This window comes from Mauremys reevesii, linkage group 7, assembly GCF_016161935.1.
Source record: "Mauremys reevesii isolate NIE-2019 linkage group 7, ASM1616193v1, whole genome shotgun sequence".
Lineage (NCBI taxonomy): Eukaryota > Metazoa > Chordata > Testudines > Geoemydidae > Mauremys > Mauremys reevesii.
This window is the reverse complement of record NC_052629.1, coordinates 2,737,801-2,762,704: the sequence shown is the minus strand read 5'-3', so window position 1 is coordinate 2,762,704 and position 24,904 is coordinate 2,737,801. Positions and strand designations below refer to the sequence as shown.

The following is a 24,904-nucleotide window of genomic DNA, read 5'->3' as shown; positions in this document are numbered from 1 at the left end:
TCCCTCTGCCCTGGCCAGGGGATGGGGCAGGCTGGAATCAGCCACCTACAAGTGACAGGGCGCTGACCTCGGTCCCCTTGCCTCCCGCCCCTACAGCCCAACATTGGCAAGCGGGGCCCGAGCCCCCCGGCCTGGGAAGGGCTGAGGCAGGAGGTGACTGAGCAGAAGCAGACGAGAGCTGATGCTCTGGGTTCTGTAGAACGGGCTCTGGCCACAGCCTGAGAGAGCCCAGGTGCCTGACGCCGGGTGGGATGAGAACCTGGACAGACCAGAACAGAATGAACTTACGGACACCAGCAGAGGAGGAGAGTGGGTGGATTTTATTGTACTTCCCTCCCAGGAACCCAGTTTCCCAGGGTGGTGGCAGATTCTCCACCATGGAGTCTAAGTCAAGCCGGGCTGTGTTTTCCAAGGCGCTGTGCTGGGGGATCGGGGGGCAGGTTTCTGGCCTGCCGTGCAGGAGGTCAGACTAGATGATCACAAGTATCAGAGGGGAGCCGTGTTAGTCTGGATCTGTAAAAGCAGCAAAGAATCCTGTGGCACCTTTTAGATGATCACAGTGGCTCCTTCTGGCCTTGCATTCCACTTGCAGCCCCATTCTGGATCTTCAGCACAAGGGGCACCGATCGCTGCGGGTGGGAGCAGGCCCCCGGCTGACGGGCAGGAGCCAGCAGCTGTACCCAAGAGCCCAGCGGGAAGCTAGGTGCCAATGTCTGGGTTAGTGCCCAGCACCTGCAAAGCAGCATTGTCGCTCAGTCGCTTTCCGCCCACGCCGACTCTCCGGGCGCTGCTGGAGAGAAACCAGCGGGTGGCTCCCAGACCAGCGTCTGTGTGCATCACCAGAGCGAGGCACTGGAGAAAGCAGGAGTGGGAGGAGAGAGCCGCCATAGGGAGGGAGGCACATGCCCACGCCGTGAAGCCTGGCGAGCTCGCGGGTAGTTACCCCGAGGGGACCACAGAACTGAATTCGCCTGACAGCTCGGAACACCCCTGCCCCCGCAGCAGCGTTGCCTGTACGGCGTCAGACCGGGTGCCTGCCCCGGCACCACAGAATAGCAGCTCCCGGGGATGCACAGGGATGGAGAGCGGGTTTGTGCGGCTCTGATGCGAAGCTACGGCTGCTGACGTGCAACTATTGAGCTCCTGGGATCGGAGGTGCCGCCCGCAGGGATCCCAGCAGGCTACTGAACTACATTCCAGAGCTGGTGCTACTCCAGCTCCCAGGCCTGGCTGGACAGTCACAAAGTGCCACTAGCAGCCACTGTCCATCGGGGCCAGCTCAGAGCAGCCCGGACGAGAGGAGGAGGAGGAGGAGTGCCCCCCTTCAGTGTCTGACAGGGAACCCCCTACCCCAGCAGGGCACTGGGGCCTGCGGGGTGGCTCCCCCCAGGACACCCTGGAGGGCAGGAAGGAAAGGGCTGCCCCCCCCCCCCATCACCAGTCCCGCTCGGTGGGCTCCCGGTAGGGCAGCCCCAGCAGCGTGAAGACGTCCCTCTCGGTGGGCGTGGGCAGGACGAGGCCGGGTCCCACCTTGCGGCCGCCGGGGGCGCGCACCACGGCCGTGTGGAGCGCGTGCTCCGACAGGCTCATGCCCCTGGTCTTGGCCAGCGCTCGCATGGAGCGGTTGAAGTGGGCCGAGCCGGTGAAGTACAGGAGGGCGCAGGCGAACTCGGTGTGGGGCACCACGATGATGTCGAGGCGCCGGTGGCGCCGGCCCGGCCCGGGCAGCCGGCACACGCCCAGGTACTTCTTCTGGCTGCTGCTGTCTTCTTGGCTCACCAGGTCGTCGGTGAGGAAACCTGCCAGAGGAGCAGCGTGAGAGGAGGGGCCGGCTTGTGACCCCACCCTCTTCTCTGGCTCCTGCTGAAGTATCCCATAATCCACCGCACGGGTCCCTGGGCACCTCCGAAAGGGGGCACCTGAGCACTGCCTCTGGGTGCAGCGGGAGCACTCGCCAAGCCGCACCATTGCGCCGGCAGCACCAACGCTTGGCCGCCTTTGAACGAGGATCCTGTTGGGAGCCGCCTCCGCCGCAGCACCGACCCAGCAGCTTCCCGAGCGAGTCCATTGAGCCCAGCCTGGCTCAGACAGGGGCCAGGACCAGATGCTGCCAAGGAAGACCCCTGCAGCAGATACTACGGGGCACCCACCCACAGGGAAAGTCCGCCTGACCCCCAAGGCAACAGGCCATCCTGGATTCAGCCCTTTAGTGCCTCATCCACAGGCAGGGCAAGTGCCACGCGCCGGCGGCTCGCACTGACACAAACCCCTTCGCCTCCCATCGCGGCAAGCGCCAGCCAGCCGCCCGGCTGCAAGCCCCCACGTACCGCTCCGCCGGAGGCTGTCAAGCAGGTTGCCGAAGACGCCGCGGTGAGACTGCCCGTCAGGGTGGGTAACCAGGACGTCCACGTCGCCGCAGGTGGCCTTCCCCCGTCGGTACGAGCCGCACGCCACACACACCAGCCCGGGGTTCAGGGACCAGGCTGCTTCTCGCACCTTGGGGAAGAGTCGGGATCAGCACTCGCCTCCTAATGCCCTGGGAGCCCCCACACAAACAGCACCACCTGCTGGCCAAAGCCCAGTGCCTGCACCTAACCTGTAAAAGGCACCAGCGCCGTCTGTTCAGCACCGCTCTGCCTACGCAGTGCAGCACAGACACTCAGCTCCTCAGAGGCCGCCGGCCTCCACACCGGGCCATTTAGGGAGCTGCCGTGTAGACCGACCCAAAAACAGCCGAGAAACCCTGGCCTGCAGTCCCGGGGCGGCCGCAGTGAGTCTGAGTTTGTGCTGCCAACCCCTCTGAGGGGGCCTGGGCTGGAGCAGAGCTCCTGGGGGAGCTCGGCAGCAGACTGCACAGAGAGTGGGGAAGCAAAGGCAGGGTCCAGGTGATGGGGACCCCATAAGCCTACAGATAATTGGGGGAGCGGCAGCAGGCTTTCAGCTCGGCTTCCACCCATTGCCCCGTTGCCGGCTGGCTCTGCTCCTGCAGGTCTGCACTGAACCAAAGCTCTGGAGAGCGGGCAGAGCTCAGCAGCAGCTCGCAGGCGGCCGGCTGGAGAAGCAGCCCCAGCCCCAGCCCCTGGCTACGCGATAAAGGACCAGGGAAGAGACAAGGCCCAGAAACAGGCCAAAGGCCGGAACGCCCAGCGGGGCTTCTCACCAAACTGCTGCGCCGTGGGTGTAGCTTTAAGGCACCTCCCGCCCCAGACCCGCTAGCCACGTGCACAGCCCAGCCCCCACCTAGCAGGGCTCCAGAAGAATGGGTCTCTGGCGTGGCAAAAACAGGCAGTCTAATGATATTAGACACGTTTGCCATTAAAGTGCCACTTATGTACATCCACGCACGGGTAGCTAGAGGGCCTCCCATCCCAAGGGATCCCAGAGAGCCTTACGAAGCAGATTGCTTTGCCTGTGCACTGAAATGCAGCCACCTCTGGGGTGGAACCCGGCAGCTATTCCGCAGGGGCAGTGCGAACCAGCCAGTTCTGATGGCTTCATTCCCGAAATGCTGGAGTGGTGCGAAGGGCTAGTCCGGTGCCAATCACACCGACAGCCACAAATCATCCCAACCCAGCTCTTCCCTCTGCCCCAGCTCAGAGACAATCCCAGCCTGGCCAGGACACAATGGCAGGGAAAGCAGGCTGGGGCTCCAAGCGGGCTGTCAATCTCAACTGTCCCGAGTCAGCCTCCAGGATCATCCTTCACTAGGGAGAGAGAAACCCATTAACCTTTGCCCCAGAGGTGCTCTGAGAAGCCAGGCAGCTTTTCTCATGCAGATCGACCCCTCCCCTGCTCCTTTTCTTGCCTCAAATGAAGATTTCTAGAGAACTACAAGCCCCGGCTGGAGTCTGAAAGCTCCTCAGATCTTGGTGTGAGAGGCAGCACGGACGGTGGCTAATCCCGTCATTCTCCTGTCTGTCTCCTGGGGGCCAGACCCCAGGTGGGGGGGAGACGCGTAATCCCCTCAAACCAACAATAGCCCCACCCCTCCTCCCTAAGGGCCAACGCTACACCCGAGCGGGCTCGGGAAAGAGGCGGCTGGCTCCTGAAATAGCTCTAATCCCGCAGTGGGGATGGCAGCGCCGGCGGGGGCGTATTCTTCGCGGCCAGGCCCCGTGGCCGAGTGACAGCGTTGCACTGGCCGCTGCTTCCATGGTGATCACAGAGCAGGAGGGAGCAATGACAGAGAGAGCCCTCCCCCAGCTCTCTGCTAGCGCAGGGGCAGGGGGGGAATTCAGGGCGCCCCCGGGCTGAGCCAGCGTCCAGGCAGCAAGGGCGAGGCAAGGCCTTGATGCAGAGTAACGTTCTGGGGGGTCGGGGAGGGGCAGATACAGCCCGTTTCCCTCATATGGGGACTTTTCATCCAATGATGCTGCCCCCGGCCTGATGACCAGCAATGGCTGCCCCCGCTGAGGCACTTCCAGAATCCTTTGCAGAAGAAGTGCCACGGAGTGGGCACAATGGTTTGCGTGGCTCAGGAGGACGTGGGTTCCGTGGGAGATCAGCGACAGGGAACAGGCGCTGGAGACTATTCCCAGTCCTGGAGGGTAACGTGCAAACTGCCCCGTTCGTAAGTTACAGGAGGGATCAGTGCCAGGGACACACACCCGGCCCTGTTCACTAGCTCTCACCCCTCCTGCCATCCTAGGTTACCAGCGCCAAGGATTTCAACCACAGAGATCCCTTTGAATCACAAACCCAGTACCCATAGCCCAGGGCTGCTGCCATCTAAACCGCCATGGCAGGGAACGTTCCCAGCTCCCAGTGCTCCACGGAGGAAAACCAGACTCCAGCTGGCCTGTGCTCAGCACCAGGCAGAACCCAGCCCCGCTGCAAATCGAAAAGCCTGGGGCATGACACTGAACTGCTCTGTGGCCCGGGTCTGCATCTGCACTAAGCCGGGAAGAGGGGAATCCTCGGGGGCGGGGGGGCCAGGCACTTTGAGATCCTCAGACGGAAGTCAGTTAACAACTCGGCCCTTGGAGCTCCTCCGAGCAGGGCAGGGTATCTGCTGCAGGAAATGTGCTGCACCTTTGCTGGACACACAAAATGAACTTTTCGCAGACGGGTCCCCTTTTCGCTTATCTTTTTATTTTCACTGCTGCCCCTGCACCTTCGCCCGGCTTGGGACCCAGAGTCCCAGCTCTGCTTGGGGACAGGCTGGGAACCTCCTGAGAGCGCGTGGGAACCTTTGGGTGTCAGCCCCCTGCCTGTGATTCCCTGGGCTGGGCTACTTACAGTCTGTTCTATTTCTGCAGCCTCCTCTCGTGGCATACGCGCCAGGAAGTCTTCATAGTGCTTCAACCCTACGGCCTGCTGGCTGGTCAGAGGAGCCTTGGTGCGGATATCGTCCAGGGTCCGGAAGCCCTGCCCCAGAGCACATGGAGACATTCAGACAGGGGGACCACTGCAGGGACTTCACTCCTCCAGTGCCCCCCCACGGGTCTGGGGGGCGTCACGGCTCAGGCGACCAAAGCTGCTGGGCCCAGACCTTACCCAGGGAAGCAGCTCCCCCCGCCCATGGGGACTCCAGTGCTCACAGGACCGTTAGGCATGCGGCTTGGACGTCACGGCGACGTCAGCACAGCATCGCCACAGGCCTGCCTGGGATGTGGGTGCCAGTCTAGCATCCAGATCAGGCCTGTTTGATTCCAACATGAAACGCCCCAGGCAGCCTCTCGCAGGCCTCGCCTAGGTTCCAGACCTGCCCCGCCCCCCGCCGACAAAACATTTACAGGGCAGCCAAGCCACAGAACTGACGGCTCCCCACAGCTGTCCCGTAAAGTCTCATCGCTCCCACCCCTCCCCACACACCGACTTTGGGACATGCCCTGCTGGCCAGCAAATCCGGGCTCTGGGGTGGTGAATTTCAAGCCCACAAGCCCTTCCCCGAGAGCGTCCTGCCATCAGCCCCGGCTTTTATAATGGGGGGCTCCTGCTTGGGCACCTCCTACGAGCTCAGCTGTGGCAGTACAGCCTAGGGAGAGGGGTCTCACACACACGCAGCCCAACACCTTCAACCCACTGGAGACACCCAGGCAGCCAGTGCAGTTCACAGAGCCTGAAGTCAAGTGCTCCCAGCCAAGACACTGCTTAGCACGCAGGCTGCTGCACTCTGCACCCAGTGCCGCTTGGATGGGATTTAAGCAGCAGCCGTGTGCTTAGGGCGTTTCGACGGGCTGATCTTGGGGTGACAGAGAAAAGAGGGGAATCCTCTGCTTGCAAAGAGACAGTTCTGAGCAGCCATGCTAAACCCCTGCCAGCTGAGCATCGTGGGCAGAGGAACAGCAGGAGGGAGTGTCTGCTCTGGCCCGACAGGCCTGCTCTGCTCACGGTGTCTGAGAGCGCACACACTCCATTGGGAAGGGGACAATGACAATGACCTGTTGGTACCACAGCTGGGCAGTCTTGGCTCCTGCTCCCCAGATGTTGGAGAAGGCCTCCAGCACGGCCACGCTCTCGCTGATGTGGTCCAGCTTCCGCAGGTGGCCGCTCTCCAAGATCTCCAGGATCTTCTCCGCCATCCCCTTCCCGATCCCAGGAATCTTACAGGCTTCCTAAAGGCAAACGCAAAGGAGCAGCCGGCTAACAGGCAGGCTACTGAGCTGCCCCAGGGCTCAGAGACGGGAAAGCCCAGGGGGCTGGTTCAGAGCCAGGTTAGCACTCAAGCAGTGGGGGAGAGCACCGGAACAGCAGGGCATGGGCCCTGCACACCTCTCGGCCAGTTTACAGCAGGCTGACTAATTGTCACGGTGTGGACAGTGTAACCGTATAACATCGATCAGACACATTGGCAGCCGCGAATGTAGCAATTGCGTCAGCACCTCAGACATGCATCCTGCTCTGCCACTGGCCAGTAACTGAGGCTTCAGCAGAAGGAGAAAGGCCCTTCCCTGCGCTGCTGCTAACTGAATGAGGCGGGAAGGAAATGACTCCAGAGCTGGGCCCGCCAGCCTGCAGAAGCTCAAGGCTCCAGTCCCCTTGCTATCTGCTTACTCCAGCTAGAAGACTCAAAAATACCACTCATGCTCAACGAATCCTATTCAGGCTGACTGAACCGCTCACATCCACAGCCTCCCATGGCAGGGACCAACTCCAGGGAACTGCACGTCTGGAGAGAGGACCAGGCAGCCTTGTGATTAAGGCCCAGGCCTGGAGTTAGGACTGGTCCCTATTCCCAGCTCTCCTGCCGATTTCCCCCAGCTCACAGGATAGGGTTTCTGGTTACCTGGTAAGAGGTGACTGCTTTGTGGTAGCTCTTGAGTGCATTGATGGCTTTGGAGTAGCCCAGAGCCCTCCACTTGTCCCCCTGGACGGTGTAGGCTTTTCCCAGCACTTCCAGCTTCTCTGTGATGTGCCAGTTGTGATTCTCTTTCTTGCTGTTAGAGGACTGAGCACAAACCCACTTGCCAGCAGCTGGGGGCACTGTGGCACAGCGGCCACTGGACGGCCCCGATGAGGTGTCCGGGCAACGGCCTGAAATTAGTGCTTCCAGGTCTCCCTGGGTGACGTTGGTCTCTTCCCCTTCGCTGCCTTCATCATCAGAGACCCTCTTCAGGGAGAGACAGAAAAACAGCAATGAAATAATGCCCCTCTCTCTCAAACACTTCCTTGGCACTGACGCCAGCGTGCGCTGAAGTGCTGTTACAGCAGTGGGAAGTGGCTGTGTTCTCTAAGGATCCATGGCGGTGTATACACCTAGCTCACACCTAAAGCAAAGGGGAAAGAAGCAGCTGCATAGCAGGGGAGTGATTTGTGCACAGTGTGTAAAGGGCTTTGGAAGTGAGTAGGACGCAAGGGGTTCCACAGACATGAGATAATAGCAGCAATGGAACGGCTTTTATGCTCTACAGGCTGCAGCCACTAGAGGGTGACATTGTCACCTAATCAGAGCTGACACTCCGGTCAGCGGAGGGCAGTGGTACTGCACAGATGCACATGGTGGGTATTCATGCAAAAACCAGGGTTACTGAAGTATTACGGTTGCGCAGTTAAAAAGTCGGGCAATGTAAAAGTTAGCGTTCAGAAATCATCCACCAGCTGCGTTGCACTTCCTGGCTATGTCATGCCATGCAGCGTGGTAGAGTTGACACTGCTGTTGGAACATTAAGTGACAAAAAAGCCAAGGAGTGGGAAAACGTAAACTGCCACCCCAATATTTCACTAACACCGTTTTTTGCATTTTATTCCCTAGAAGAAAAAAAAAAAAAGAATGAAGCCTGGAGCTCAGAGTTGGCAAAGGCTTGTAAGTTCTTTAAAGCAACCTGTGCAAACTTCACTAGCCCCACGTGAATGCACAGCGCCCATCCCCTCAAGTGCACACTTGTAGCCTTAGTCAGCCTGTGATTTTCAAATGCTCATTGTGTTAAATCAAAAACATTTTTTCCAAACCTCGAAAAGGTTGGCTGGGGTAGAAACTGACACTCATGAGCCTTGCTAGGCTAGCACGAGCCAACAGAGCAGCCTGCAGCGTGTGTTTGGGGTGACACTGACCTGGGTTTGAAGGCTTTGCTCCTGGGCTGGGCCCTGGGGCAATATGGCTCCTGTCTGTGCTTCAGCCTTCAGCTCCAGCGCTTCCTTCCCTGGCTGGGGTTGGGCAGTCTCACTGCCCAAGAGCTGCTGTTCCCCGTCCTCCAGGTACCTGCCAGGGGCCAACATGGAGCTGAGCAGATTCACACGCAAGGAACACGAAGACTTCTCAGTCCAAACCCCAGGCTGGGAAATCCTCTCTCTTGTTTGGGGACGGGGCAAAGCGCTACTGTTAGCTTTGCTCGGCCAAGCTATAGATTCATTGCTCTGGCTATGCCCGGCTCCCTCACACCTCACTGACCTGCCACGTCTACCCCTTGCTAGTCCAGCCCTGGGCTCCTCCTAGACAGCTCTGCGGATACGCCTCAGGCCTCACCTGCAGCCCCCCACTCGTGCATTCCCGGTCCGTTCTTGGGCTTAACTGCCAACCTGCTCTCTGCTTTCCATCTGCAATATGCAGGAAATGGTATTTAATTGTTAATTGTTATATTAGAAACATGCCCTTGTTATCACTAATGAATTGGGAACGTGTCTAGCCATTAGAGCAGGTGACTGAGAGCCAGGATTCTTGGGTTCTAATCCCAGCTGTGCTATGGACTCACTGTGTCACCTTGGCACTCTGTGCCTCAGTTTCCCCATCTGACACATGAGAATGATATTGACCCCACCAGCAAGGGGGGTGCGAGGCATCATGGATGAAAGGTCTCTGGGTAAAAGGTCAAGATCTCAGCCTAGTTCAGGCAGGGGCAGAGCTGCTGCGGGGGTGGGGGGGCTGAATACCTGTCTGGGATGAAGATGCTGTACCCAGTGGTATCCAGCAGCTTCTGCTCTCTAATGCACAAGCTCAGCCAGGCTGCCTTCACCAGCTGGATCCCCGGGGGAAGCCTCGCCAGTCTCAGGAGGCGAAAGGCCCGGTCGCAGTCCATGTCTTCTGCCACTATGACGTGCGTCACCTCTGAGGAGAGCTGGCTGCGGACGCGACCCCCCTTCTGGGCAATCTGCTTGTGAAAGATCTCTGCCCTGGCCCGCCCGATGCCCGCTGGCAGCACGTAGGCTGTGATCGGCTTCAGCCACTCTACAAAGAGGAGGCACAAGGACACATGGGAACAGCTTCCCAAACTGAACAGGTTACACGCCTTGCACGGCATTACTGGGACTGCCAGAAGTGCCTGGCCCCAGGACGACAGAGACCACGGGGTGCCCTGGCTTGACGCACAGAGTTGCCTAGCCACAGCCCCCTCTTTACCACCACCACCCCCCATATCAGCATTGCTTGGCACCAAATGACCTGATAGTATTTCAGGAAAGATCTCACCCTACATCTGCAGTTAATAAACAGGGACATGAGTCTGACAGACTGTGTGGAATGGGTGTGGGACGTACCTTCAGTGCTCCCCGTTTCCTCCTCTTTCGGGACCTTTGGAGGGACCTTCCTCTCTGAGTCATCCCTCATCTTCTTCCTCTTTGGAAAGGCTTTGACGATTCCCCTGGGCTCCATGGATTATCACTACAGGGTGTCCCCTCCCTGGGCAGGCAGTTAACGTTCCACTCACTGAATACCAAAGATAAAGACAAGAATTGTTTAGAATGCCACCATGTGGGCAAACGTGTTTTCCTAACTGAGTTCTCAGAAATGGCTGGATTGTTCTTACTGAAACCTTCCAAAAATATTCAGCCTGAGGCAGACACCCGTAAAGGACGATTTCAGCTACAGTTTGGCAAAGTTACAAGCAACTGAAAAGAGGTTCTTATAATGGAACATGTCAGATAACTAACTGCAGGCATCGCTACCTGCTCTGCATATAGTAATCACCTTATAGGCACTTCCCAGGTTAGACCAAGGAACAGATTCCTCCAGCACTGAAATGCAGCCACCTCTGGGGTGGGATGTGGCAGCTGTTTAACACTCAGACACCATCACTACCTAGGACAGGAAAAGAAGGAGAACCTGGTCTCCCGCTTCAGCTGCAAGTGAAAATTAGCAAGGTATAAAGTAACTAACTGAATTCATATTTGGTCACACCACCAGAGTGAACTCCCCAAAAATAACATCAGATCTTGCCTCAGGGCAGGGGCTGGACTACACGGCCTTTCCAGGTCCCTTCCAGCCCCACATTTCTATGCAACTGTGATCTTTAATGACCATCCACAAGTGATCAAGGCCTTCGTTTTCATCCCATCCAAAAGCCAGAACCCTCCGGCATCACGGTCCACTAGCACTATGCTGGTGCTTTGATTCTCTGTGGACTCTGAAAGGGTCCAATTCCTGCAGCACCTGGGTTTTGCTGAGCGATCGCTCATCCAAGTACTGAGGCAGCCCTGCCCTGCCTGGCTTGCAAGAGAGAATAAACCCACAGTCAGTCTGGTTCTAACAGGAACACAAGCTAAGTGTCCATACAAGGCCAACACAACCCTGCACTTGGTTTTCAACACTGTAGGGGAAGATTTAACTTAAGAAAGAAAAAGAACCTGTACATTTAAAAAACTCTAATTCATGAAAACATTTCTGTTCCTATGAAGTTTTGTCAGACGTGTCCTTTAAAAAATGACATTCTGGGGCCTGAAGTAAAATCCTCTTGGACTCTTCAGAGATTTCCACCACGTTGCAAACAGACCCAACACCCCAGAGATCGTTATGGGCCAAGAATGCTAGAAGTGGGGTTGCTGCACTGATCCCAGATTGGACCGCACCACACCCTAGCCAGGCAATTCAGGGCAAGGAGCAAGGTGCTGTGATTGGGGGGAGGGGGGGGGGTGCACCAGAGCTCACTGCAGGCATTTCAAAAGCAACCAGCAGGGTGGATAAAAAAACAAATATTTTTAAAAATTAAAAAAAAAATCAGATTTTTGTTGATAAAAGGTTTTTTCCTCAAAAAGCATATCTAAAGATAGTTTGAATTAAGATAGCTCATTATAGCGCAAAGATATCTCATCATGGAATAGGGGTTATAAATTCTAATTCTATAGTATGAGACAATATATTCATGTCATGTTTAAGAAAAGTTTTGTAAATGAGTTCCAATAGTTCATGGATTAGGGACCCAATCTTATGGGGTTTCATGGGCTTCTGTATCAATTATTTAGGTTTATCTTTCTAACTACCCAATGGGACTCAGTGCTCAGTCTAGAAGATACCATCAGAGATGCTTAGTTTTGCAGTTCTCAAACTGTGGATTTGTGTCTCCAGAAGTAACATGCTAGTTAAAGGCAAAAATATTTTAAAATAAATAAATAATATATAGAGGTGAGAAATAACAGACCTCAACCCTACTGTCCCTCTGAACATTTGTGTACACAGAGTCAATCCCTTACCTCTCTCTAAAAGTGCAGTTTCAAAAAGGTCAATGAACAGAAGACTGTTGGGGGGCGGAATAGATCTGGATAAGGAGAAGTCTGGAGATAAATGTGAGAAGGGAGGGACATATGCCTGATTTGTTAAAATATTATACATTTGCTGTTGAAGAAAAAAATCCAGAATACTTAACGTTGCTGTTTTAGTTAAATAAAACAATTTAACTGTTTGGTGATGTTCTCCTCCTAATACAGCACGGCAAGAAAATCCTCCAAATATTAACGATTAACCTGTTGAATTGGAGATAGTTCACCTCCCAATGACTTCATAAACATCTGCTTCAATTACCTTTGGTAAATGAAACACCCAAACAATCATTCATTTTCTGATATAGCTGTAAAACTAATCTGAAAAGTTTTCAAAATAAATCACTTTAAAAACGTATCGTGTGTACCTTCTAAAAATGAAACCTACATCTATCTCGGAGTTGTGAAGAACACGTATTAAGGTTATAACAACCAACAAGAATGCACTTTTATGTAGAAAATCATGATTAAATCAAGTCTTCCTGACCAGTGATTTAAATCAAATCCACCCTGGCAACCAGTGATTTGGATGCCTCTGTCTCCGGGTACCAACCCTGAGACCCGCACTCAGCACTTACTGTGGACCAGACCCCTTTAGGGGATCTCATGTCAGGGATGGCGGAAGGGAGAAAGGACCCCTGGTACCCCACACTGGGGGGGAGGGACTCCAGCTTGAGAGGGGAGGGGAGAAGGGGCCCCAGCCATGGGGGAGGGGAGGGGAGAAGGGGCCCCAGCCATGGGGGAGGGGGCCCCGTACCCCACACTGGGGGGAGGGGGCAGACGGGGCCCCAGCCATGGGGGAGGGGGCCCCGTACCCCACACTGGGGGAAGGGGGCAGAAGGGGCCCAGCCATGGGGGAGGCCGGAGACCCCCCCGCGAAGGAAGCAGACCCTCCCCCGCCACTTACTGCTCGGGCGGGCCCGGCGGAGCAGCCTGGGAGGGGGCGGGGCCCCGCGCGCCCAGCGCTTCCGGGTCCGGCGGAAGTGCGGCGGTTGCCATGGGGACGCGGCCTAGCCGCCATGGCGGGGCCGAGCTGGCTGGAGCGGCTGCGCAGGGCCCGCAAGAGCGCGCTGCTGCAAGACGGTACCGGGGGCTCGGGCCGGGCGGGACCTGGAGCCACGGACACGCGGGGGGCTCGGGGCTGGGGCCAGGCACATGGGGAGGGGCTGGGATGATGGGGAGGTGATGGGGAGGGGCCGGGGTCAGGGCACGTGGGGTGAGATGATGGGGAGGGCCGGAGGTGATGGGGAGGGCCGGGGTCAGGGCACGTGGGGAGGGCCGGGGTCAGGGCACGTGGGGAGGGCTGGGGTGATGGGGAGGTGATGGGGAAGGGGCCGGGGTCAGGGCACGTGGGGTGAGATAAGGGGAGGGGCCAGGGAGGTGAAGGGGAGGGGCTGGGGTCAGGGCACGTGCGGGGAGGGGCCGGGGAGGGCACGTGGGGGCTGGGGTGATGGGGAGGGGCTGGGGTCAGGGCATGTGGGGTGAGATAAGGGGAGGGGCCGGGAGGTGAAGGGGAGGGGCTGGGGTCAGGGCACGTGCGGATGAGATGATGGGGAGGGGCCCGAGATGATGGGGGAGGGGCTGGGGAGATGATGGGGGAGGGGCTGTTCCTGGGTCTGGCCTCACCTTGCCCCTGTTGTGTGTAGGGAAGAGGAAGGTCCATTACCTGTTTGAGGATGGGCTGGAGATGGCTGAGGAGTACGACCTGAAGACCAGCCAGCTGCTGGGTAAGTGAGAGGTTCCCTGGGCTGGCCCCGGAGTTTCCGTTAGTAACGACTCCCCCCCCCAGCCTGGCGCAGCAGGAACACGTCGCCAGACGGGCGGTTGGCCAGGATGCAGCCTTTCCCCCGGCCCGCTGCAGCGTCAGTTCTGCCAGTGGTTACCCACCTGCAATGCCCAGGGAGTGCAGCAGGGCCAGCCTGGCTGTGAATGAGCTCGGAACTGGGCCCAGGCAGCTCTGAGCTCCATGCCACCGTGGGGAACATCTCACCCAAACGGCAGCGCTGCTGCCATAAGGAATTCAGCGTGGCAGAATGGCATTGCCATTTGCATTGGCCAAGGGTGCAGGGTAGGAACACGTACCCTGGTGAAAAGTGCTACAAGGGCTTCAGTTGCCTCAGATGGTCAAGCTTTTGGTTTTGTCGCCCTCCAGAGTCAGCCTCTGCAGCGAACGTAGAGTATTGATTCAATACCATCTCAGAAAGAAGAGCTCCTGCAGCTGAGTCACTGACACCACTTGCTGAGTTCAGCTGCATGAGGAGCAGCAGGCAGTCATCTGCCCTTTGGGGGAAAGGGCCATGGTGGTCATGGGGATGAGACCCCATCAAACTCCTAGTCTGACGCAGCCAAGGCTCTGCCTGAGGGTTTGCTGGGATTTTTCACCAAAGAGCAGCTTAAAGAAAAGGGGTGATCTTTCTTCTTTCCTCCACAGCTAGAAAGTGGCGAGAGAAGACTGCTCTGGGGAGCTCCGGCAAGTGGCAGGTTGAGGTGGGAGAGCCGACCAGCCACACTGCGGGAGCGCTGGAATCCGAGCTCATCAAGGAAAGCAGCTCCAATGTACGTGAGGTGGTCCTGCTTACAGCAGTAACTAGACAAGCTGCAACCACTGAGTGGCTGGGAGGCTGCGGTTATGGCTTATCTCCTTGGACTTGCTGCCAGGGTAGAACACTAATCTCTAGGGCCACCCCTCAGCTGTGTTAGGACTCAGGTCTTTGGCATCCAGAAGGCAGGGGACTGGGGAGAAAAGGGAAGGCCTTGCTGTCTCCAAGGGACTTGGAGGTTTCCTAAGTAGAGGAATCTCCTTTCTTGCGCTGCTGGCTGCCTCAGTTGTCTGTCCTCCATGAAGCAGCTTGAAAGGGCACCTGGAAATTCCAGTGAGTGTGAAGCACTGAGGGTATGGCTACACTTACAGATCTGCAGCGCTGGTCGTCCAGCTGTGCAGGGCCAGCGCTGGTGTGTGGCCACATTCACAGCTACCAGCGCTGGTGTGTGGCCACATTTGCAGCGCTGTTGGGAGTGATGCATTATGGGCAGCTATCCCAGCGTTCAAGTGGCAGCAACGTGCTTTTCAAAAGAGGGGGGTGGGGTGGGGCGTAGTGTGACAGGGAGTGGGCGAGAGAGAGTGGATTTCTGGAGCCAACACTGTGTGTTACCTTCCTGCCTTGAAAAATCAGAACATGTTCCCAATCCCTTACCCTTAACTCTTAATTGCAAACAGCCTGCAGCCAACGGACTCCCTCTCTCCCCTCTGCCCCGTTTCTGTCAAGCAAACACTCACTCCCTGCCTGCCTCATTATCTCATTTGATTGTTCACAGATTGATCACAGCAAACAGGAGCTGTGTTTGTAGATAAGCAGCTCCGGGATCAACGGAGCTCCAAGTTCACAACAAAACAAAGAGAGGCTGCATAACAAAACAAAGAGAGTAATTTATAAAAGCATTCTGGGATATCTGCTAATACCCTGGAGGCCAATAACAGCGCTGGTGTGTGGCCACACCTGATGATCAGCGCTGCAGCACCAGCGCTGCAATCTTTATTCCCCATGCTGAGCCAGGTGTATGGCCAGCGCTGCAGCCAGGGAGTTGCAGCGCTGGATGTGCCCTGCAGGTGTGGACACTTACTAACTGCAGCGCTGGAAAGCCTCCACCAGTGCTGCAACTCGCAAGTGTAGCCATACCCTGAGAGGGTGACAGCTCCACTGCCTGCTGTTTATATGTCACACATGCAGTGCTTTATGCCGGTTGGTCAATCCTCCCAGGAGGGGTGGGGGTCAGACTTTGTCTCCATTCTACAGCTGAGGAAATGGAGGCCCACAGACAGGCCCAGGGCAGCACAAGTTAGTGGCAAAGCCAGAACTAGACTCCAGCAGTTGTGGAGTTGTAGCCCAGGTTGCTGCTGTCGCCCTTCCCATGAGGAAGGGCAGTGGGTAGTTCCTGGAGAGCCTGAGGCCGGATTTCCTTGTATCAATGGCAGCAGAAGTCTCCCTGGCCCACCTACTCATGGGAGAGTGATCGAGAGGAAACTACCCTCAGGGGCCCTGCTCAGCAAAAGTGCAGGTGCTGCAATGGGAACAGGGAGAGAGAGTGCAGGAAGCTCCCTGGGGGCCTCAGCACAGGCTCCGTATTCAGACTGGAGCGCCTGTCTGCCACTCCTGGCCCCAGTCAGTAACCTTAGCACGTAACCTCGGGAGCCCGCCCCAGCTCTGTCCCATCGGCCATGTCTGTGTTTGCTGTAGCCCATCTTCGTGAGGAGAGACACTCAGACCAGTTTCCAGTGGCGCATCCGGAACCTGCCCTACCCCAAAGAGGTCTACAGTGTCTCCGTGGAGAAGGAGCAGCGCTGCTGTGTCATCCGTACCACCAACAAGAAGTCAGTAAGCACAGCACTGCCTTCACCGAAACCGCCTTGCTTGTTTGGATTGGAGCGGGCCAGAGCCAGAGGGGGACTAGGTGATCAGACCGGGGAGATGTTCTCTGCAACCTCAGACAGGAGGAGAGTGGGGTGGCCTGATCAATTTCTTGGGTGATTTATACACATGGCTTTGCAGATCCCCTCATCCTCACCACTAGTCAACTCATGGGCTCCCCAAACAGTTCTGCTGCACCTCAGTCCTGTCCTGCAGCATCCTCCAGTATTCAGGCCTGGGCCCCGCAAAATACCATAGGCAGTGGTTTCTCCTTTCCTCTTCCCTACAGTGGAGCCATCCTCCCAACCCCCTTAATGCACCTCAGATATAACCTAGTCAGACAGTTCACTGATATCTGTTCTGAGGCCAGCCTGCATGGGGAGGAGGGGCATTATACCTTTGAAAGTGTAATGCCTCTTGTGCCCCGGTGTGGTGAAGCAAACTGCAGAGTGTGTCTGATGGATGGAGCCAGTCCTCGCCCAGAGCAGCTCTCCCTGCCCTGTGGGGGCAGGCCCTCTGGGGGCACGGCAAGGACCACTGACCCATCCCACTGCCTCACACTGACTGAGTGCTGCCCAAGGAAGGGCTTCGTCTACCCTCCCCATCCTCTAACAAACCCTCTGGTGACCAGGAGATAGAATCTAGAGCTGGGGAAGATCCAGAACCCCTCCCAGCCAGCTCCCTGCTGCTTGCAATTCTCCCCAGTTCAGTAGCCTCTTCAGCTGTCAGTAACCTGGGGCTTGCTCCCTCTGATGTAAAATAGGCCCTATTCCTGGATACATCCCCATAACTTGACATTGAGACACTAATCAAATTCATCAGTCAGGGTACCTGAAGCCACAGGAGGAGACTGTACTCAAGGACCATTGTAACTACCCAGATTGGGGGTGGGGACGTAGCCAGCTGCAGAAAGGTGCCTCAGTTACCCCAAAACAAGTCAACTTTCTGATCTAGAAGTAGAGAATGCAACCAATGGCGAAGCCAGCCCGGATCTGCTATGGGTAGGGAGGAGCTGTCAGAATAAAAGGAAGCTTAGGTCTGTCCACACGGCAGGGGGCAGTGAGCCCCAGCCCGGGTAGATAGACTCACATGCCCTTGGTTTGAGCTCGCACAGGATGGATGTTGCAGCGGGGCCTCTCAAGCCCATCCGAGCCCCTGGCTCTGAGCAGGGGTGGCTAGTGCAAGTATTCCCTGGAGCCCCAGCGTTCACACTGCTGGTTCTAGCCTGCTGGCGCAAGTGTCTCCTCCATGTAGACATACCCCTTGAGACCTGCGGCAGCCCCTGGCTTGTTAAATAGAACTCCCTGCTGTACAATGACACGGTGCTTTGTGCACCGAATGAGAGCAGCTCTGCCCCAGAGCGTTTGCAGTCTGGGTTCAGACACGGGCCTGCAGCCCTGGGGACAGAGGAGGAGAGTTCAGACAATGGGGAAGGAGGGATGTGAATGAAACTTCTCTTTCCCTCCATGTGCGAAAGGGCCTACGTGCAAATCGGGGACATTCCAGGGGTTGCTTAGCAGGAGCTGGAGGCAGCTGCTTTGTTCTGCTCTTCTCCATCTTCGAACAATGTCGCTGTAGCCAGAGAGAAATGAGTTTCCTGGGGAGAAACCCACTCTGGAATTGCCCTGCTTAGCACCCAAGCCGTTCTCGTCCAGCTCCTCGCAACTGGCTGTAGGTGGCGCTGTTGCCAAATGACTGTTCCTTTCTCTCCCGAGCCGGCGCTTGCCTGCGCCAAAGCCCAGAGAACAAGTGGGAGTAGTGCCCCCCTCTGCCCAGTGCCCCCCGCAGTCACCGAGAGGGGGCACAGGGGGATGCACTAGGAACGGGCCCTGGCCACGCCTCAGCACTGAATAACCACACGCTCGGTAGGATGGGGGTAGAGGTGCCTTTGCTCCCAAGGAAGTGCTGAACATGTGGGGTTCTCAGCCTGGGGAGGTGCAGGCTGAATCCACACAACTGGGACTTGAGGGGGAAGAGTGGCCAGTTACTCAGACAGAACCATGTCTCGGGGGATGAACCGATGAGCTGCCTTATACACAGCCAGGCTCATCCTTTCCCCCAGGGCTCAACATCACGCAGCTCAGGTTTGTTCCACCTGCTCAGAGCACTGAGCAGGGTTCAGGCGGCTGCCTCCCACGCCCTCAATGTGTTGGTTGTAGAGGAGTTTCTATGCAGATGTGGCAATCCTTCCTTTTGCCTCTGGAGAGCTGTTTGCGTGACAAGAATGGCAACATTTCGGCTGCAGGCCAACCTGTCATGGTGCATAGAGTTTTGCACATGCGTGTACATTTGCCATTTTTACCTTGAAGCTCGTTCACCAGCTGGAAGGTGGGGAGGGGGCAGGCGGGCGGACAGGGACATTCACAGATGCTCAGGAGAGTGAGTGGTTGTGCACAGGAGTACTGAAGTGCCAGGCCATTTCATTAAGCTGGAGGGAAGGATGCTCACTGACTGGGCAGCGTTAGATGACTGCTGCTAGGACCTAGAAGCATTTTTATCAGAACCTCTCCCATCAGTCACTTAACTAGTAGCCTTGGAAGTGAAATTGGCTGTGTCCGACTTCTTCTTATTTAGGGTTTGAGCTGGCTCCCCTTCAAATCAATGGGTGTTCTTCCCTTCGCTGGCAGCGTGCTCGGTGCTGTACAATAGAACACCAGAGTTACGCACTGACCGGTCAGCCACACAGCTCACTTGGAACTGGCAGTACGCAATCAGGCAGCAGCAGGGACACAAAAAAAAAAGAAAGGCAAATACAGTGCAGTACGGTGTTAAACATAAAATACTAAAAAAAATAAAGGGAAAACAGAATTGTTTTCCTGCTTTGTAAAGTTTCAAAGCTGTATTAAGTCAATGTTCAGTTGTAAACTTTTGAAAGAACCACCATAACTTTCTGTTCAGAGTTGCGAACGTTTCAGTTATGGACAACCGCCATTCCCAAGATGTTCGTAACTCTGAGGTTCTACTGGACAATCACAGGGCCTGGCTTTGCAAGAGGCTGAACACTTTTAGTACTCACTGTTTTCAATGGCACTCAGAGGTCCCCTGGCTCTGGCAGGATCACAAGCCTGTGGAGGACAGTGTACTAGCAAAGATAACGGGCTATGCTCCAGGCAGCACATGTTCTGAAAGGTGACTTTTCCTCCCACAGCAGGGAGAGTCAGAAGAGACTCCATTCAAGCCAGTATGGTTACACAGCTGTAAAGCTAGTGAGAGATCAGAATCACACCCCAAGCCAATACAGACCAAGTACATCCCTGGGGCAGGGCCTGGACTGTTTGTGTTTTGTGTGCGGGTTATTGTGGCAGCGTGTTAAGGAGGGAGCTGGAAGTTGTTAGCCTGCAGATGGAACTTCAGGTCGCTCAGAAAGGGCTTTTGTTTAAAACTGCCACTCTACCTCAGTGACAAGTACCTTGGCCATGTCTGAGGAACCTTGCTATGGAAATAAAGTTATAAGGATCTGAAAATTGCTCTCCTTAAAGGACCGTCACCTCCACTGACCACGCTGCAACTGAGTGGGATCAGCCAGGAGCTTTACAGCTGTCCGGTTTGGGCTTTGGTTTCTAAATGAGTTTTCATTTGTTTCCTGCTGACTCTACCGCAAGTTTGTGCAGGAAGGAGCTAGGAGAAGTAGTTCTGGAAGTAGCAGCAGCTGAAGCAAGTTATGGAGCAGGCTAATGTCCCTTGTGGACAGTTCGGATAGATCACTTGGTCCTAGGCCCCTGGTGCCCGATTCTATCCATAGCCAGTGGGAGCTCCATCGCTGACTTCATTAAGAAGGATAAGGCACCCTACAGATCACAGGTGCGTTGGGCACAGTGCCTTAGATAGATGAATTCTGGATCCAGACCCTACTTGACTAGTAATAAGCAGACATTGGTAAAGGAAATGAATCCACAGGTGGTTAATGCACCATCACAGGAGAGAAATTAACCATCCCACAGTTCCCACAGCACTTCACATGTCAGTTAACTCCTTACCCAGGGGGACAGAGCGGTTCTGACTGGGAAGCAGTCGCAACTGAATGTCTGGACTCTGGCGCTAAGTCCTCAGTTACTACATTGCAGTAAAGGGTTTCGTAAATAGAATTCTCTCTTCAAGTAAACCCATTTCAAACAAGACTAGCAATGAATTCACTTCAGCAACACCACCTCTGCCAGCATCTAGCCAAGGAGCGGCCCGAGAGTGCAGTTCCGACCTCTGCCACAAGGGGAGAGCCAAGGGCAGAGAATCCCAGTCGCCCGAGCAGGGCTAACAAATCCATTTGCTGGCCTCTGAGCAAGAGCCAGATACCCAAGGCAAGGGGAGCTGGTGGCTTCCGCCCAGTCGCTCCCATTCCCTCTGGCCACGGGGAAGGCTGCTCAAGTGGGATTTGCCTAAAACCTCTTGCTGTAAAATAAATCCATTAGAGTAACTTCTGAAAACAAAACCGCAAAGCCACCTCCTCCCCGCCCGTCGAACCTGATTCAATTCTTGAAGCTAGAGGTAGCGGTAATGTTACAAGGAGGAGGGGGATGGCCAGGCAGATCTGGTTTCCTTTGATCTTGTCACAGATTTGAGTTTGAGGCCAGTCAAAGCCATTCTTCTCCCCTGCTCCTTAGTCCTGGGGCAGCAGAAGGCTGGTGTTTCCATTGATGGCTCCCGAGCCCTTTCAAACAGCGGGTTTTTCTGTGTACTGCGGTTTTTGTCTAAGCGGTAACACTTCCTTACCATGTCTTTGTGTTCATCTAATCTCTGCTGTTTAACCTTTGACACTTCCATTATTATCCATGTCTGCCACCTTTCCCAAATACCGACAGCAGCGACAACACAGAGTGGTTTGAGCCCTGCGGTAACAAACCGCTTGCATTCCTCCTGAGCGGGAGCCATTTGCCCTTTGTGTGTGTTTTCACCGGGGCTTGGAAAATAAACTAGCTGCACTTGGGGCAGAGGTAGAGAGACGCTGGGCTTCATGGAAAGGCAGCTTAATGGAGGCGAATCCCTCATGCTCTGACAGCAGGAAATAAACCCTTTTCCGGTCACTTCGGGGCACCTTGGGGCCAGAAACGTGTCGGTTTCACAGACCCGTGGGGCTGCAGGCCTTGGTGGAGGATGAAAGCCTGAAACCTCAACAAGGGCTGGAGGGGGGATGGAACCATCTCCATGGAGGGTGTCAGCCCCCAGAGGGAGAGGATGGCTCAGCGGCAGCCAGCAGGCCGCCAGGGGCAGGGGCTTGTGCTTAAAGCCCAGCAGCGGGAGCCAGCAGAGTGGGGTTCCCGGCCAGACTGGGTCAGACCAAAGATCCATCTCGCCCAGTATCCTGTCTTCCCACAGCAGCCAATGCCCGGTGCCCCAGAGGGAACGAACAGAGCAGGGGACCATCGGGTGATCCAGCCCATCACCCATGGGGCTCTCTGTGCCTTACCTCAGGCAGGAAAAATCAGGCTACAAGGGCTTATTAGACCATGTGCACCTACCTCCCTGGATTAGTCTCTGCTCCTGCACGCAGCAGAAAGCTCCCCAGACTGCGCCGTGAAGCTGTTCTTGGTTCTGGCTGCCCAGCCGAGTGGGGCAACAGAGGCGGCTGCTGCCCCTTTCTCCACACCCCACGCTGGCCCAGACGCCCTCAGCTGGAATGCAGGGTAGCAGCAATGGCAGCGGGAGGTGGGACGACACGGAAAGGTGTCAAGAAGCAGGCTGCCGATAGGCCCTTTTTGTAGGGGGCCAGCGTGATCACCCCTGGAATCCTGTGTCCCAAGCGCGGCACCACGTCACCAGAGAGCTTGACGGAGTCAGGGCAGTTCCGAGAAGAACAGTAGAAACGGCTGGGGGACCGGACAGCTCGATTCAAACAACTGAACGTTTATGGCTCCCGGAAGAGACGGCCAAGCAGTGGAGATGCTGCTGCAACTGTTTCAAGAAGAGAGGAATGATTTCGGATGGGCCCAGGGGGAGAACTAGGCGGGATGAGATCGGGTGAATAAAGGGGCGAGTAGCAAGGAGACCCTGCTGAGCCACCAGAGCGGACACCTGAGTGGTTCCCCAGGGGATGAGAGCTCCAGCCATGGGGACATTTAAAGCCAGATGTGACCAAGTACTTGACTGTGTTGGAGGGCACAAGCCTGCACTGAGCCCCAGGTGATGGGCTGGTTGGGACCCAAGGAGCTTTTCATTCGGATTTCTGTGGCTCTGATTACAGGTCCTGAAGCAAGTCCCTCCCTGGGCCTGGAGAGAGCAGCAGACGCCGGTACCAGCTGGTAATGCTGCACTTGCCTCTTCCCTTGAGAGCGCCGCTGTCCCCTCTGCGCCGAGCGGAGCCCGGAGGAAGCCCGAGGCTGTCCTGTGTGCACCTTGCCAGGCCGGCAGCACTCCACCTTGGAGCCCTTGTGCTGCGACGGTGGGAAGCCCAAGGCCCTGCCACGTCGGCCCCTCGTCCTCAATCTGCTCGGAAGCTCGGGCCAGATTTGGAGAAGCCAGTTTCTGAGACACGCTTGGCTCAAAGGATGCAGCCATGGCATCACCTCGCCTCTCGCTATGAAACCATGGAATTGCACAAGCAGCTAGAGCGTGTCTGGCCTGGGCCCCTCATGATGCAGGGCTCCTTTCGCATCCCTCCATTTCTGGGTTCCCCACAGCAGACACCTGGGGTCGGATTTGCAGAAGTGCAGAGCACCTGCAGCAGGGGCTGGGGCCCTCAGCTCCTCACCACAGATCGGTGGCCACTTGTGAAAGTTTGGCCCGAGGGAGGTGCAGGCAGGGCTCTGGCTGAGGGGGGTGGGAGCAGACTGGCCCGCCGAAGGGCAGCGTTAGCCTAGCAGAGTCACCTCGCTGGTGTGCAGGACAGAATTTCAGTCTCTCCCCTCTCTTGTGCAGGTATTACAAGAAGTTCCCCATTCCTGACATGGACAGATACCAGCTTCCCCTGGACGCGGCTGCCCTGAGTTTCACTTACGCCAATGCCACCCTCATCATCACGGTGAGATTCCAGCCCGCGCGGGAATACTCGGCCCTGAGCTTCACAGCCTCCGTTTCACAGCTCGGGAAAGGGAGGCTGAGAGAAGAGATTTGCCCGTGGTCCCAGAGCTGACCTGCCCGATGGCTACTCGTACGGTATCTTGGGGAGCCAGTGTCCGCCCATTGCCAGGCAGCCCTGGGGCGCAGGGACGTGCTCTCGGCCCAGAGAAGCTCTCAGTCTGAATAGCGCAAGGTGTGACAGAAGGGCCTTCTCCAGTGCTGCCCCCGAGGCCTGGAACTCGCCCCGTCCTTGGTCAGAGCCCCGCCCCCAGCTCACTTTCCCTGGGAGGCCCACGCGTGTTACCCCAGGGGCAGGGCTGCTCTGCTACGCTGAGTCTCGCACACAGTGCTGGGGGCAGGGGAGGATGTGCCAGCTCTGCAGGGAGACACCTCTGTGGGCAAACAACAGGAGCTCAAGGTACTCACCAGCTGGGGGGGGGCTGCTTGCAGCCGTCAGAGGCAAACCGGTCACCTCAGAGCTACAGCTCCTGGTCTGTCCCCAAGGGAAACGGCCAGCGACCAGCAACGGCTGCTGGGAAAGGATCCTGGTCCAGAGGGAACTGGAGGCAGCGTTCAGGGCCCTCCGCTGCTCCAGAAGAACTAGGCCAGCTCTGGTCCGACCCGCCTGCCGCAGGCTAGGGCATTTCCCCACCGAGCGCTGCAGCCAGCTCCTTAGGCTGTACCTGCCGAGGGAGCTCCCAGAGAGACGCTGGCCGTGGGCTGGGGTCTCCAGCTCCCTGCCCTCCAGCACCAACCCAAAATCTATTACAAACCTCAGTCAAGAATTCAGCATGAGACTTGCCAGGGCTCTCCTGCTCCGCTGCTTTGCGCTGCACAAGGAGGTTCCTGCCCCATGGCCCGGGCGGTACCCGCTTGGGGGAGAAGGGGGAGCTGCAGGGCTCTCGAGGTCAACCTGGCACCTTCTGCCTGTGCTCTAAACCCATCCCACATCCTGGCCAATGGTCCCTAGCCAGGGTGCTGCCCCCGTGCCCCAGAGGGCACCAGTCGGATACAGGCAGGCGGCAAAGGAGGCACATTTCACATTGCTTCTCGCCTGGATCCATGCTGCCTGGCAGGGAGGCTGCTGGCCATGCAGTGCCGGTTGGAACGGGAGCCCTGAGCGGCTGTGTCTCTTCCCTGCAGTACCGGAAGCCCCAGGAGATCCTGGCTGCGGAGGAAGAGCTGCAGAAGGAGCTGCAGAAGATCAAGGCCGCTAACGATGGGGACGGGGAGTGCAAGACCCAGTAGGCGATGGCTGCGGTGGGGGTTGGGGTTCTCCTGGCAGAACCGCGCACTATTTATTTTGCTTTTTTCTAGTAAAATGATTCCCACGGGGAGGTTGCTTGGTTTGTGAGAATTGGCCACACCACACTCGGGTCTGGGACACCAACCTCAGGGCTGCTTCCTCTCCCCACTCCTACTCGCACGGCTACGCAATCCCCGCGGCAGCGTGGGCTGCCACGGGGGGGGGGGGAAATGATGCTTCCTCCTCCCCCGGGAGCAGAAGCTCCGAGCTCCCACTGAACGCTGCGGAGGGAGGAACGTCCTCCGCTATTCCTAGATGGCTCACAGCAGCGCTGACCCAAAGCAGTCGGGGGGTT

At 56.7% G+C, this 24,904-nt stretch overlaps 2 protein-coding genes across 9 annotated transcripts; one reads left to right on the top strand and one right to left on the bottom strand.

The window, feature by feature from the left end:
• Positions 1-280: 280 nt before the first annotated feature.
• Positions 281-12,911, bottom strand: POLL (DNA polymerase lambda). 7 transcript variants are annotated; one of them, XM_039547217.1, is made up of 10 exons: positions 12,486-12,579; positions 11,842-11,922; positions 9,913-10,081; positions 9,310-9,604; positions 8,494-8,641; positions 7,229-7,552; positions 6,384-6,557; positions 5,239-5,367; positions 2,328-2,496; positions 281-1,799 (listed from the first exon to the last, which is right to left on the bottom strand). In XM_039547217.1, the coding sequence occupies exons 3-10, from the start codon at positions 10,025-10,027 to the stop codon at positions 1,435-1,437; spliced, it is 1,719 nt and encodes a 572-aa protein (XP_039403151.1). In that variant the 5' UTR covers positions 10,028-10,081; positions 11,842-11,922; positions 12,486-12,579; the 3' UTR covers positions 281-1,434. The 7 variants fall into 7 exon arrangements, with proteins under 7 accessions (XP_039403151.1, XP_039403150.1, XP_039403152.1 ...); XM_039547216.1 differs by lacking the exon at positions 12,486-12,579 and adding an exon at positions 10,343-10,494 and having other exon boundaries at positions 11,842-11,952; XM_039547218.1 differs by lacking the exon at positions 12,486-12,579 and adding an exon at positions 10,343-10,453 and having other exon boundaries at positions 11,842-11,952.
• DPCD (deleted in primary ciliary dyskinesia homolog (mouse)) lies at positions 12,881-24,640 on the top strand. 2 transcript variants are annotated; one of them, XM_039547223.1, is made up of 7 exons: positions 12,881-12,990; positions 13,554-13,634; positions 14,339-14,463; positions 16,143-16,280; positions 22,489-22,546; positions 23,163-23,265; positions 24,447-24,584. In XM_039547223.1, exons 1-6 carry the CDS (start codon positions 12,927-12,929, stop codon positions 23,228-23,230), a joined length of 534 nt encoding a protein of 177 aa, XP_039403157.1. In that variant the 5' UTR covers positions 12,881-12,926; the 3' UTR covers positions 23,231-23,265; positions 24,447-24,584. The 2 variants fall into 2 exon arrangements, with proteins under 2 accessions (XP_039403157.1, XP_039403156.1); XM_039547222.1 differs by lacking the exon at positions 22,489-22,546 and having other exon boundaries at positions 16,143-16,276; positions 24,447-24,640.
• Positions 24,641-24,904: the final 264 nt, after the last annotated feature.